General features: G+C 53.6%; 1 protein-coding gene across 5 annotated transcripts in view; it reads left to right on the top strand.

Annotated features, from left to right (window-relative positions):
- Nucleotides 1-11,776, top strand: part of IGF2BP1 (insulin like growth factor 2 mRNA binding protein 1) — a 30,537-nt gene extending 18,761 nt beyond the window's left edge. Inside the window, exons 3-16 of one of the 5 annotated variants that reach the window (XM_074849360.1) lie at nt 3,746-3,794; nt 4,291-4,342; nt 5,150-5,213; nt 6,920-7,201; nt 7,895-8,029; nt 8,271-8,393; nt 8,882-9,017; nt 9,118-9,244; nt 9,431-9,475; nt 9,556-9,683; nt 9,851-9,925; nt 10,228-10,359; nt 10,557-10,670; nt 11,063-11,776. In XM_074849360.1, the coding sequence (XP_074705461.1) occupies nt 3,746-3,794; nt 4,291-4,342; nt 5,150-5,213; nt 6,920-7,201; nt 7,895-8,029; nt 8,271-8,393; nt 8,882-9,017; nt 9,118-9,244; nt 9,431-9,475; nt 9,556-9,683; nt 9,851-9,925; nt 10,228-10,359; nt 10,557-10,670; nt 11,063-11,155 (1,555 nt within the window). In that variant the 3' untranslated portion in view covers nt 11,156-11,776. Of the gene's footprint in view, nt 1-3,745; nt 3,795-4,290; nt 4,343-5,149; nt 5,214-6,919; nt 7,202-7,894; nt 8,030-8,270; nt 8,394-8,881; nt 9,022-9,117; nt 9,245-9,430; nt 9,476-9,545; nt 9,684-9,850; nt 9,926-10,227; nt 10,360-10,556; nt 10,671-11,062 lie in introns of all 5 variants that reach the window. The other 4 variants (XM_074849362.1, XM_074849361.1, XM_074849363.1 and 1 more) reach the window with 4 other exon arrangements.
- The last annotated feature ends 297 nt before the right edge of the window (nt 11,777-12,073 follow it).

Here is a 12,073-nt window from a genome sequence, read left to right as displayed (position 1 = left end):
AGTGAGTATTTTCTGAATGAACAAGGTTTTCCTTTGCTGCCGCCTTCTCCCATTTCAGCTCCCTTTCTCCCCTCTGGAGAAGAGGTTCCTTTTGGTGCACTTTGGGTTTGACCCACACGGTATCGATGGGCACAGCACGAGAGGGCAGGAAGTCTCCATGGTACCTGGATATTGCAGGATCCTCCGTGGCACTTTGCTCTGTCTCTTTGCTTTTCCCCCCAGTGAAGTTTAACCTGTTGGTGTGTTGAGCTCTTTAAAGAGTTGAAGGAAAACCTGAGGAAAGTCTTTGATGGAGCAGATCTTGGTGCTTCCACTGCTCGGGGGTATGGAGGGGCTGACCCAAGATGCTCATCTGTGGTATGGCTTCGTGATGTGGGTCCCATCACAGCCCCTTGTTACAGTCTGGCTGCATCAGGGTGGGTGTTTTTTTCCCCGGTGGGTGGGTTTTTTTTCCCAGTGAGCCCAACCCATGGCCGGGGAGGGTTTACTGAGAGCGTCAAGAGATTTCAAAGGTCTTGCTTTGCCTCCTGGTTCTGCAGGAGAGCCAGCAGGTCCGCACGGGGCTGCCGGGCACATTGGCAGGTTTTTGAGGGCTGAAGGAGGGATGTAGCAAGATGCTAAAACCCCGTTACCACAAATAGCACCGACGGAGCAGGAGGAGGGCGACGCCAGGATCCATCCTTGGGACTCGCGGTTCCTCTCCCCTTACAGCCCTGCAGCTGTTCGCCCTCCTCTCTCCACCCCCATTTTTTTTTTCGTTTTTTTTTTTTCTCTTTAAATAAAAAAAAAAAAGCCACCAGCACGTGGGCAGAAACCATCCAGATTTGCAAATAGACATTTTTTTTACCAGGTCGATCAGTCCGCTCCGGCTCACCCCAAGGATCTGGGAGGCTCCTGCCTTTGCCATAAGATGAGCAGCATCCGTGAGAGCTGTTGCCTTCTCCCGCAGGCTGGAAATGTTGGGGCTGGTCCGTGGCTCCTGCCCGCCCGAGGGGCACGAGTGCCGGTCCTGGCTGGCAGCCGAGGTCGGGCGAGCGGAGGTTGTGAGAGCCCTTCAGCGGCGCAGGAGGGAGGAGCTCCCGCCTTTGGCACATCGTGAATAAAAAGCCGGGGAATCGCCGTCTCGCGGAGTTATTTATTTGGAGTAAAGCTCCGCTCGGCATGGAGGTGGGAGCGGGCAGAACCGGGCTGTTGCATTCGGTGGCGCGAAGAGTGGCATTTTGTGATGAGGATTTAAATACAGCAGGACCTGCTTTGAGCAAAGCAAATAGTGGGGTTTATTTATTCATGACTTCCTCTGTAATTCTAACCACAGCCGTTGCCGAGCGCTCAGATGGAGCTGGATTCGAGCAGGGGCTGCTCATCGGAGGGGGAGGTTTCCATTTGCTGTGGGGCAACTCCATGTTGAGCCAGAGCTCACCGAAGGGTGATGGATGTGGCCCCGATTCCACCCTCCCTGGGGCAGCATGAGCACCCATGGAGATGGGCCAGGAGTCAAGTATTCGGGGTGCCGGGGTTTTGTGGGATCCTGCTGTGCTTTGTGCAGCTCACCTGGCTGGGCTGATAAAAGATCCATCTCTCGCTCCGAGCGCGGCCTCGCGGGGATTTAATATCCATCAGCGATGGAGGCTGTTAGGAGCAGCAAATAATCCAAGTGGTGTGGTCGCAATGGGAGGAATTACCGGTTAATTAACATATTAATAAAAGCACAGTGGCCCCAGTGAGGCGCAGAGCAGCCCCTCACCTTTCCCGGCCGGCGCGGATGCAGGTGATGCTTTGCCTGGGCAGACACTCCAGCAAGCTCAGAAACGGAGATCCAATTCTTTTTTTCATTAATTTTTTTTTTTTTTTAGGGGCAGAAAATTAGATGCCACCAGCAGAATTACGGTGTGAGGACATAAATGGCTCTTTTCTCTCCATAGCACATTTGATGCTGGTCACGTATGTGCAGAACACATGCTCTGCCCGTGCAGATGCTTGTAGCTATCCGGACAAGTTTCCGTGGCAGGGGTGGGCGGTGGGAGACCTATGGGGTTTCCTCTATCACTTCAAATCCTTTTGACCCTCCCTGGGCTGTGACATTCTTCGCATTCTGAATTTCTTAATCTCTCTTCCATTCATTTTGGGATGCGGATTAGCATGTAAACGAGAGATCTGGTTTCAGAGTGTGCCCTCCCCGACTTTGCTTCCTGCAGCCCCCCCCACGACACGCTGTGATTTTAAGGGTTCGTTTCTTTTTTCCCATCTATCCAGTTTGTGTCTGTATTAGTGACAACATTTGGTGTTTTGGAGCATTCCTGGTGGCTGAGCTGGCAGGAACGCTGAAACTCTCATTCTTTGTGCTTAATTTTGACTTTTAGAAGGGAGAGACACCCCAGATCTGGCTGTTCTGTCCCTCCAGTCTGAATCTTTAGGAAATCTTTGGTGACTTTGGGAAACATCACTTCTGGTTTTGTTTGAAACAACTGGCTCAGCCAGCCCTTTGAGGGATTTTGATGTGTGTGGGTTTGCGTCGGCAGCACGGATCAGAGGGGATGCTCGAGGCAGCTCGCGGGATGAAGGGGCTGAGGAGGAATCCTTACCTGTGTGGCTAAATCATACCCATGGCTTTGGGCCAGTTCGTGCTGAGACGATTTCTTCTCATTGACAAATGAGCTGAGCCACCTTCTGAAGTTGTGTAATTAGAAGATAAGAATCTGGAACCTCATTTTCTCTCCTTTTTTTTGGATTATTTCATGCGTTCATAAGTAGTTTGAATTTGAAGCCCAGGTGTGAGAGTATTTACCTCATATAGTGCTGCCAGCACTGAGCTGCCTGCCATGGTCATGGCATTTATCTTGCTTTTCTTTAGGCATCTTAAAATTCAGTGGTTTTGGTTATTCCTGAAAAACAGAAGCCAAGAGGGGGGGACCAGCCATCCGTGGGGGGTTGGCACTGTTCACATCTGGGTTGCACACACAAAGCTGCATCTTTCAAAGCCTTGGGTACCTAAAGGTGTCACTGCCTTTAGGTGGGGGTTCTTGGGGTGTCTGGCAGTACGTCAGGGTGCTGACAGCTGCGGTGCCGTGGCTCCACACCGGTGCTGGAGCTGCCGGACGAGCCCACGGCCGCTCTCAGCTGTCTGCGGCAGCTGCAGGGCGAGGGGCGGGTGGGGGGACAGCACCCCCGGGGCAAATTTGGCATTGGAATTAAAAAAAGAGTTTCTATTTTGGGAAAAGCGAGGTTAGGAAAAGCCAAAAATGTGACCAGAGAAGCAGTCAAACCATCTCGAGTGGCGGAGCCAGGATGCCTGTGCCTTGATCTCCCCGGTTAAAATTCAGCCAGGTTTTGGGACGTGGCAGTGATGCTCCAGCGGGTCCCGCCAGCAGTTGGTGGCATCCCAAGGGTCGTCTCTTCGTGCCTCCAGTGCAGGAGGGCAGGTTACATGGACACACAGCTCCCTTTCTGCTTTCTAATCCTTCTATGTAATCTGGCAAAAGTCTCTGCCTTTCCAGCCGTGCCCACGTTAGGGCTCCAGCCAGTGCCAAAGGGTCGGGGGGATTTTTGCATCTTGTTCTCGCTGAAGTTTCCAGTGTAAATCCAGCACTGACCGGGCTGGGTGTAATTAGCCAAAAGCCATCAGAAACCCCAGTAGCATATGGAAATGCAAAGCTTGATTAGATACATCAACGTGCAACAGTTCAACGCAAAATAGCCACGTTTCGGACACCAAATCTGCTTTTTAATCACTTTTCATTTATTTCAGGAGCCGGAAAATTCAAATCCGAAACATCCCACCCCAGCTGCGATGGGAGGTAAGAGGAGCAAGTGGAGAAGTGTAGATTAGATTTAAGGACTAATTCCCCCCACCAGGTTTCTGTACTTGGGATTAAAATTGATTTATCCTTTTTTTTGTTGTTAATTGGGTCTAATTATACTAGACCTTTGCATCCGTGTAGCTTATTTCTCTTCCATTACAGGAGTAAATGGAAGTGGTAGAAGCAATGTAAGCTACACCAACGAGAATCTACATTAATACAGGGTTATATGATTTATCTATTGTATAAGGAACAAAATGGATCCTTTCTTCCCACCGACTGCTGGGACTTTTCCCCGACTCTTTTTTTTTTTTCCCCCCTTTCTGGCTCCAAGGCCTCTTGGTCCAGCATCCTGGGGCAGGCAGGAGCTTCCTTCATCTAATTGCTTGTGAAATCTTAATGACTAGAAAGCTGTCTTGATTGATTGATTGTATTTCCCTGGTCTGTCCTGACATTCCCAGTGTAAAGTAGGTTTTTTTCCTTCCTTTTCCAGGTTCTGGATGGTTTGCTAGCCCAGTATGGCACCGTAGAAAACTGCGAGCAAGGTAGAACTGAAAAAAGATGCCAACTTGCTGTTATTTAAGATACTTTCTGCCCCAGCTATTTTTGGGGGGGAGGAGGGTGAGGACAGGCACGCAGTTTTCCTTTGTCAGCAGAAGCCGTGGCTAAAGATGTCAAGAGGTCTCAGCCTGATTGCTGGGGCTTTTTTTTTTTTTTTCTTTTGTTCTCTATTGCTAAAAGATGAGTCTGGTGTGGTGGCTTTGGGCAGCACACGTGGGTGTCCCTGCATCGGGTGCTGGGTTGGCGTCGTTCCCACCTCACCTGTGGGTACCCACCAGCAGCCGCTTCGTGGGAAGTTGCTGGATGCTCTCCTGAGGCCGGCCAAGGACTATCTGTCTCCACTCAGCAGATTTTATCTCAGCTCTAATGGCAATCAGTTGAGACAGGAGGTTTAATATTGCCCCCGGGATGTTTAATGAGAGTAGAGTTACCATAACCCTCCTAGAAATGGAAAAGAGGGCTCGGAGGAGCTCCTGGGGCTGTCCCCAGGTTCCGGCGAGGGATGACGGGGTGGAGATGGCTTTGGTGGCTTTGCTGCAGAGTGCAGTGACACATTGGGATCCTTTAAATAAGACAGGAGGGTCTGTGCTGCCCAGGATGAGGCCCAGCATGGCCTGAGCCCTCGGACACTCTTCTTCCTCGCAGGAGAAAAATGTTTGCAAATCCCTGAGGAGCCCTGAAGGGAACTCGTCCCAGTGGGGACTTGTCTGAGAGGGTCTCTCAGCTTTTCGGGGGGCCTTGGTGTGAGGCATTCATGCTGCCTTTCTAATTTCTGCCTCTCTTGCTCGCAGTGAACACGGACAGCGAGACGGCCGTTGTCAACGTCACCTATGCCAACCGGGAGCAGACCAGGCAGTAAGTGCCCCGTGGTCCCCCCAGGAGCTCGGGCTGCCCTCCCTGCTGCGGCTCCAGCCCCTTTCCCGCTTGCAGAAAAAAGTATTTCCAATGCTGGGACTCAGATTACCCCAGAATTCCTAAATTTTGGCTAAAATGCAACAAATCTTTGAGGACGTGCTCCCCATGTTCTGATTTCTTTTCCTTCACCTCCAGGTGGACATCCAAGGTTTGAGGCTTTGCTGTGCAGTTCAGAGAGTAAAAACATAATGTAACATAATTTCCTTGAGCAAAAAGCGCTCAAGGAAAAGTAGAGATTTTCTTGTACCTACATGATTTCAGGAGTTACATCTCCAGAAAAAGTAATAATGAGACCAAATATCATAGGAACTGGTAGGTGTTGGGAGCAAGTGTCCTCTCTGGCTGGGGGCTGTGTCATTGGGACACTTGCAGCTCCTTTCCCCACCCGGCCTGGGGGAAGTCAGACTTTGCACTAAATGCAAATGGAAAATTAATGGGGTATTCACCTTTCTTTATTTTGCTTTCCTTTTACCCTGATGAGGGACTCTGGAAAGGGAGGGGATCAGCACTTTCCTCGGAGGGCAGCCTGGAGGAGCCCAGGGGTTGATTGATAGGTTTTTAATCCAGGAATGTTTCCGTCACCGAGGCGGCCACGTCTCAAATGTGGCCACAGTGGCCGCGCCACCGTCCCCGGGGACGTCGCCTGTGGTCACTCTGCCAAAGCGCCGGCTTCCAAATGGCCTTCCGGCCGATAATGCTTCAGCTGTCAAACCCAAATTTGCTGTGGTTGCATGTGTGGCCGCAGCAAACCTTCGTGGGGGAACCGCTGTCTTGTTTTACTTTCTGTAATAACACGGGGCAGGGTCTGGCTGTGGAGCCCAGCAAGAGGAACGCTCCTGGTTTGCCCTCCTGTCCCTTGTCCATCCACACCAGCCCTGCACTTTGCACCCTATGAGGTGAAATATTTTGAGTTTCTTTTACCAGGAAGCACCCAGCAAAAGAATGTTGTGCAGTTAGTTTTGCTGTCAGATCTGCAACCCTTCTCTGCTTTTTCCTCCTCCAGGGACGCGTGTGCTTCATCAAGCATCTCTCTCTAGTCCCATCGTGTCCTGCAGCGATGGGGCTGCTAGCAGGGAAACTCTCTGTTCAGCCAGTTTTAGGGGTTTTTTTGGTTTGGGGTTGTTTGGGGTTTTTTTTGGGGTTTTTTTTGCAAGAGTTGAGTCACTGACCACTTTCTGGAGAGCTGCAGTTTGGGTTGTCTCCGTAGGAAACCGGGGAGGTTTGAAGGAGCTGCAGAGAGCAGTGGCCAAAGCCGTCGCTTTGCTCTTGCTGCCAGCCCCATCTATCGACAGCTTTCAGCTCTTGCAGTCCCTGAAGTCCTGCCGGGAGAGGGATTTGAGATATCAGACAAAAATCATAAGGCAGAGGAGATGTGGGAATCGCTCCCTGCACAAACCTGTCCTTGCCCTGGTTGCTCGGAAAGGTTCCCTTTAAAGTACTTTGGCTCATCCACGCTGATTGGAAAGTCCTGCCAGGTCCCTGTGGCATCGCTGACATCTCCTTTCCTTCGTCCCGGTGCTTCCTCTCTGGGTGTTACGCCAGGGAGGGCTTGGCCCGTTTTGTGTTGAGCTAATTCTGATGCGCTGCCGCTTGGCGTGGGAGTGTGACAGGAGGGACCCCCACCCCGACCCCTTCTCCACTTCCAGAGCCATCATGAAGCTGAACGGGCACCAGCTGGAGAACCACGCGCTGAAGGTCTCCTACATCCCCGACGAGCAGTCCCTGCAAGGGCCGGAGAACGGGCGGCGGGGCGGCTTCGGAGCGCGCGGTGCCCCCAGGCAGGGCTCCCCCGTCACCGCGGGGGCACCGGTCAAGCAGCAGCCAGTGGATATCCCCCTCCGCCTCCTGGTGCCCACCCAGTACGTGGGTGCCATCATTGGCAAGGAAGGAGCCACCATCAGGAACATCACCAAGCAGACGCAGTCCAAGTGAGTCCATTCTCCCACGAGCAGGTTTGCACCTTGTTGAGCCCAGCGGTCTGCAGTGATCTACGAGGCTGGATTTTTTGTTTTTTTGGAGAACAGGCTATTTGAGGCCCCTCCGGCTCTCCTGCCGTGCAGGGCAGTGTGTCCAAGAGCCACCTTCCCATGCCCTGCCCCAGCCAGGCTTTCTTGGCTGCAGTTCCCTCCATGTCTCCCTTTGCTGGGGTTGTCCTGGCTGGGACGGGACCTGGGCAGGCACACGGGGAGGTCACTGCTTCAGCTGGTCTCATTTAACATGAGCTTGTTGTGCTTCACCTGCCTGCTCTTGCGTTTGGCCCCCAAGTTTGTGTTGGCTAGGGCTCTTGTCCCCCAAGGAAGGCTTTATCTGAGACGTGAAGTGATGGACAGCCCATCCCATCCCCCAGGCACGTGCTTGTTCCACCACTTAATCACTCCTGTTGCTTAAAATAAATAGATGCTGATGCCTTATTTGGATTTCTGTGATTTGAGCTTCTAGCCGCTACGTCCACGTCGAGTATCGAGCCCAGAATTAACTCCTCTTGCCTTCCCTGGGTGCATATAACCTTACAGCTGAGTGTGAGCTCCAGGCGGTTTGTGGGGAGCGGAGCAGCCGGCGCTAACGCTACCGGGAAGCTGCAGAGCTGCTCCTCCTCCCCAACGCCCATCCCGTGCTTGCAGGATCGATGTGCACCGGAAGGAAAATGCAGGAGCTGCAGAAAAAGCTATCAGCATCCACTCCACCCCCGAGGGCTGCTCCGCCGCCTGCAAGATGATTTTAGAGATCATGCAGAAGGAGGCGAAGGACACCAAGACGTAAGGTTTCCCCCTGCCTGTCTGTGCACGCTTATCCCAGGCGCGGCTCTTCGCTGGGCTCTGGTACCATCCCAACGCCCAGAGCCAGGTGATGCTCCCATGTGTGCAGGAGCTTCGGTTTGGGGGACCCAGGGACTCTAAGCAAGGGGACTTGAGCTTCCCCCATCCCTCTGTACCAAATCCCTCCTCTTCTGGCTGCAGTAATCCTTCATGTTGGTTTTTCCCCTATTCCTCTCTCAAGAGCTGATGAAGTGCCTCTGAAAATCTTGGCCCATAACAACTTTGTGGGGCGCCTGATCGGCAAAGAAGGGCGAAACTTGAAGAAAGTGGAGCAGGACACGGAGACAAAAATCACCATCTCGTCGTAAGGCTCCTCGCTCCCTTTGGGGAAACCAGGGCAGACCTTCTTCAGCCCAGGGCAGATGGGGAGGATGAGGAGGAGACGGGTGATATGATGAGAGTGGGCAGAGATGCCTCTCTGTCAGCTGGGAAGCCAGCCCATGGCGTGGGTGCTTTACTCCCCAAAGCTCTCTTGAAAAATCTTGGCTTTATATTTTCTGTATTCCTCCCCCCATCCCTTTGGTGTTCCCTCCCTGTCCCTTCAGGGCTGCAGAGCTCAGCACTGGCTGGTTTGATGGCTGGGACGGGGGTTTCGCTCTTAAGCCATGTTTTTAGGGAAGGCAGGGTGGACTTCCCAGTGCAAACCATGATACCTGCTCTGACTGGGACCAGACAGTCCCAGAACATGGTGACAGTAGCACCCAGTGTCCCCGGCACCCCGAGAGCACCCATCAAAAGGACTGGAGAACTGGTTGGGCAGGGTCTTGGCGCTGACCCTGCCTGTCCCCTCAGCTTGCAGGACCTGACTCTGTACAACCCCGAAAGGACCATCACGGTGAAGGGCTCCATCGAGAACTGCTGCAAAGCGGAGCAGGAGATCATGAAGAAAGTGCGGGAAGCCTACGAGAACGACGTGGCCGCCATGAGTGTGAGTGGAATCCGGTCCTGCCCTGCATCTCGGCTGATGGGAGCTCTCTAGGAGGACGCCCCGATAAAAACAATGAGCGTTTCTCTCCTCTTGCCCTTAGTTACAATCTCACCTCATCCCTGGCCTTAACCTGGCTGCAGTTGGCCTCTTCCCTGCCTCCTCCAACGCAGTACCTCCTCCACCCAGCAGTGTCTCCGGGGCTGCGCCGTACAGCTCCTTCATGGTAGGTGAACACCAGGCAGCTCGAACTCCTCCTGCTTCCAGCTTGGGGATCTCCCCCACATGGAGAAGACCCTTGTGATGGTGAGGGTTATGCCTTCAGCATCCCCCGCTGCCAGCAGGCAGGTCAGGTCCAGCGTGGGGGTGGGATCTGGTCTTGTAAACACAACAGAGAAGGTGATCAGACCCCACAGGGTCTGGTGGTGGCTCAGCCCTGCACCCTTGGGAGAGGTGTGGGCATCATTTGAGAGGGGACTTGGAGCCTTGATCCCCGTGGTGACACACTGAGCCCTGAACGGTGACACTGAGCCGGTGACACTGTACCCACAGCCTCCGGAGCAGGAGACGGTGCACGTCTTCATCCCCGCGCAGGCGGTCGGCGCCATCATCGGCAAGAAGGGGCAGCACATCAAGCAGCTCTCCCGGTTCGCAAGTGCCTCTATCAAGGTAGGGTTGTCCCGGCAAGGACCCCCACCTCTGCCAGCACCTCCCTGAGCTGGGGGGGGGAGGCCTTTCTGGCTGCAAAAACCACCTGGAAAAGCCCAGGTGCTCAGCCTGGGGGCCCAGTCCTACAGCGCTCCCCACTGCAGCCATCGTCTCTCTCCCCGCTCCAGATTGCTCCTCCGGAGACGCCGGACTCCAAAGTGCGCATGGTCGTCATCACGGGCCCTCCAGAAGCTCAGTTCAAGGTTTCCCCTGCGCTGCTGTCACCGCGGGGGATTTGGGGAGTCCGTTTCTGCCACCCCGTGGAGCTGGGAAGGGAGGAGCAGGGCAGTTGACCCCAATTTTGAGCCCTCCAGTTTGTGGCTGGGTTAACCCACCATCAGCTCTCCCAGGGGCTGAGCTGGTTTGAAACCCTGAGGAACTGGGATTTCCTGGGATGCTGGCGGGTCCCAGGGGTGGAGACCCCTGAGCCGGCTGCCGTGGTGGGGACACGCCGGGGAGAGGCATCTCGGATGGCATCTGACTCCGTGCTCCGTCCCCTCTGCAGGCACAAGGCAGGATTTATGGGAAGCTGAAAGAGGAAAACTTCTTTGGACCGAAGGAAGAAGTGAAGCTGGAGACACACATCCGGGTCCCCGCCTCGGCCGCGGGCAGGGTCATCGGCAAAGGGGGCAAAACCGTAAGGAAAAGCGGTGCTTGGATGGGGGTGGGAGCACCTGGGACACACACACCCCCCTCCCTGGGAGGGTGGCTGCTTCATGGCAGTGCCTGGAGACACCCCAGGGACAGATTTCCTGAGGGACTGGCTGGGATTTCCCGGAGGGGCTCGTCCTTCCCGCACGGCGCGACGGGGTGATCTCTGCCTCTTCCCGGCAGGTCAATGAGCTGCAGAACCTGACAGCAGCCGAGGTGGTGGTGCCGCGGGACCAGACCCCCGACGAGAATGAGCAGGTCATCGTGAAGATCATCGGGCACTTCTACGCCAGCCAGGTACGGCCCCGGCAGCTCCTGTGCTAAACACTAGTGGATTCTCTGATGGCTTGTATGGGGTTGTGCCCATGTGCGTATCCTCCTGTGGAAGTTTTTTCCACGCCTGGCTGGTGGTGGTTGCAGAAGTGGGTGGTGGTGAGCTGTGCCTTTTGCTGTGGGTGATGGTGGGGGAAGCAGGAAGAGGCGTGGGAGTGCACACACACGCAGAGTGTGACCTCCCAAACCCAACTTCTGGAGGAAACGCCACTAAAACTAGGGCAGGAAGGGATTTCCAGGAGCCAGTTCTCTCCAGCATCTTTCACGACATGCAAAGCTGTTTCCCTCACCCCCAGAGTCTCGCTGGCCCCGGGATCCCCCCCCCAGCTCCCCTCTTTTGCTCTTTTCATCCGCAGATGGCTCAGCGCAAGATCCGAGACATCCTGGCCCAGGTGAAGCAGCAGCACCAGAAGGGACAGAGCGGCCAGACGCAAGCGCGGAGGAAATAAGAGCAGCACCGACACCAACGTGAAAAGCGGAACAAGCCAATGCCGGGCTTAAGAGTGGCTGGGAATCAGTTACCGTAGACAGATGCTAATTTTTTCATTAACCGATCGAGATTAAAAGGCAGTTTGATTGGCTTCCAAGGTAGATGGCTAGGGTAAAAAAAAAAAAAAAAAAAAAAAAAAAAAATTTGGATCCGTTTTTAGCTCCACGTGCCAGGACAGCTACTTAAATGAAGCGAGAGGTGCTGCAACGCGCCGGCAGCGCGGCGCCGGGTGCCCAGGGATGATGGTGTGACGAAGCCGCGGCCACCGCGGCGCTGGGTCCCCTCTCACGGCTGCAGCATTTGCCCTCTCATTTAAGTAGCCTCTGGAGGTCCTGTCCCAGCTGAGGTGCCCGGTGGCTGCGTCTCCCCGACCCCTCGCTCCCTCCCTCCCCGCGGCTGGTGGATATTCCCAGAGCGACGTTAAGCCTTTTGGAGCATTTAATTTTGATTTTTTTTTTTTTTTTTTTTTTTCAGTTTTAATTTTTTTTTTAAGAGAAATTCCAGGGGATTCTTGCCAACCCCCTGTTGGTAACAAGATCCATTGTGGGCAAAAAAAAAAAAAAAAAAAAAAAAAAAAAAAAAAAAAGATAAAAAACCCCCCCCACCTTAACACCAAATGGATTTGTGTCCCTTGGGAGCTCTGTACCGCTCCAGTCTCGGAACCACCGGCAGGCAGGTGGGAGGGCAGGATTCCTCCTGCCTATGCTGCCTGCAGTGCAGTGCCTTGTAAAGCCTTAGAAGCCAGGAGAGCACCTCTATTTTCCAGGATGATTATTTTTTTTTCTTTCAGTTGTTTGAATGTTTCTTTTCATTTTAGGTTAGTTTAAAGAAAGACTTTTTTTTTTTAAATTTTTTTTTTTTTTTTTTGAAGCCTATG

This window comes from Strix aluco, chromosome 24, assembly GCF_031877795.1.
Source record: "Strix aluco isolate bStrAlu1 chromosome 24, bStrAlu1.hap1, whole genome shotgun sequence".
In the NCBI taxonomy this organism is placed as follows: Eukaryota; Metazoa; Chordata; class Aves; order Strigiformes; family Strigidae; genus Strix; species Strix aluco.
This window is presented reverse-complemented; position numbering and strand designations above follow the sequence as displayed.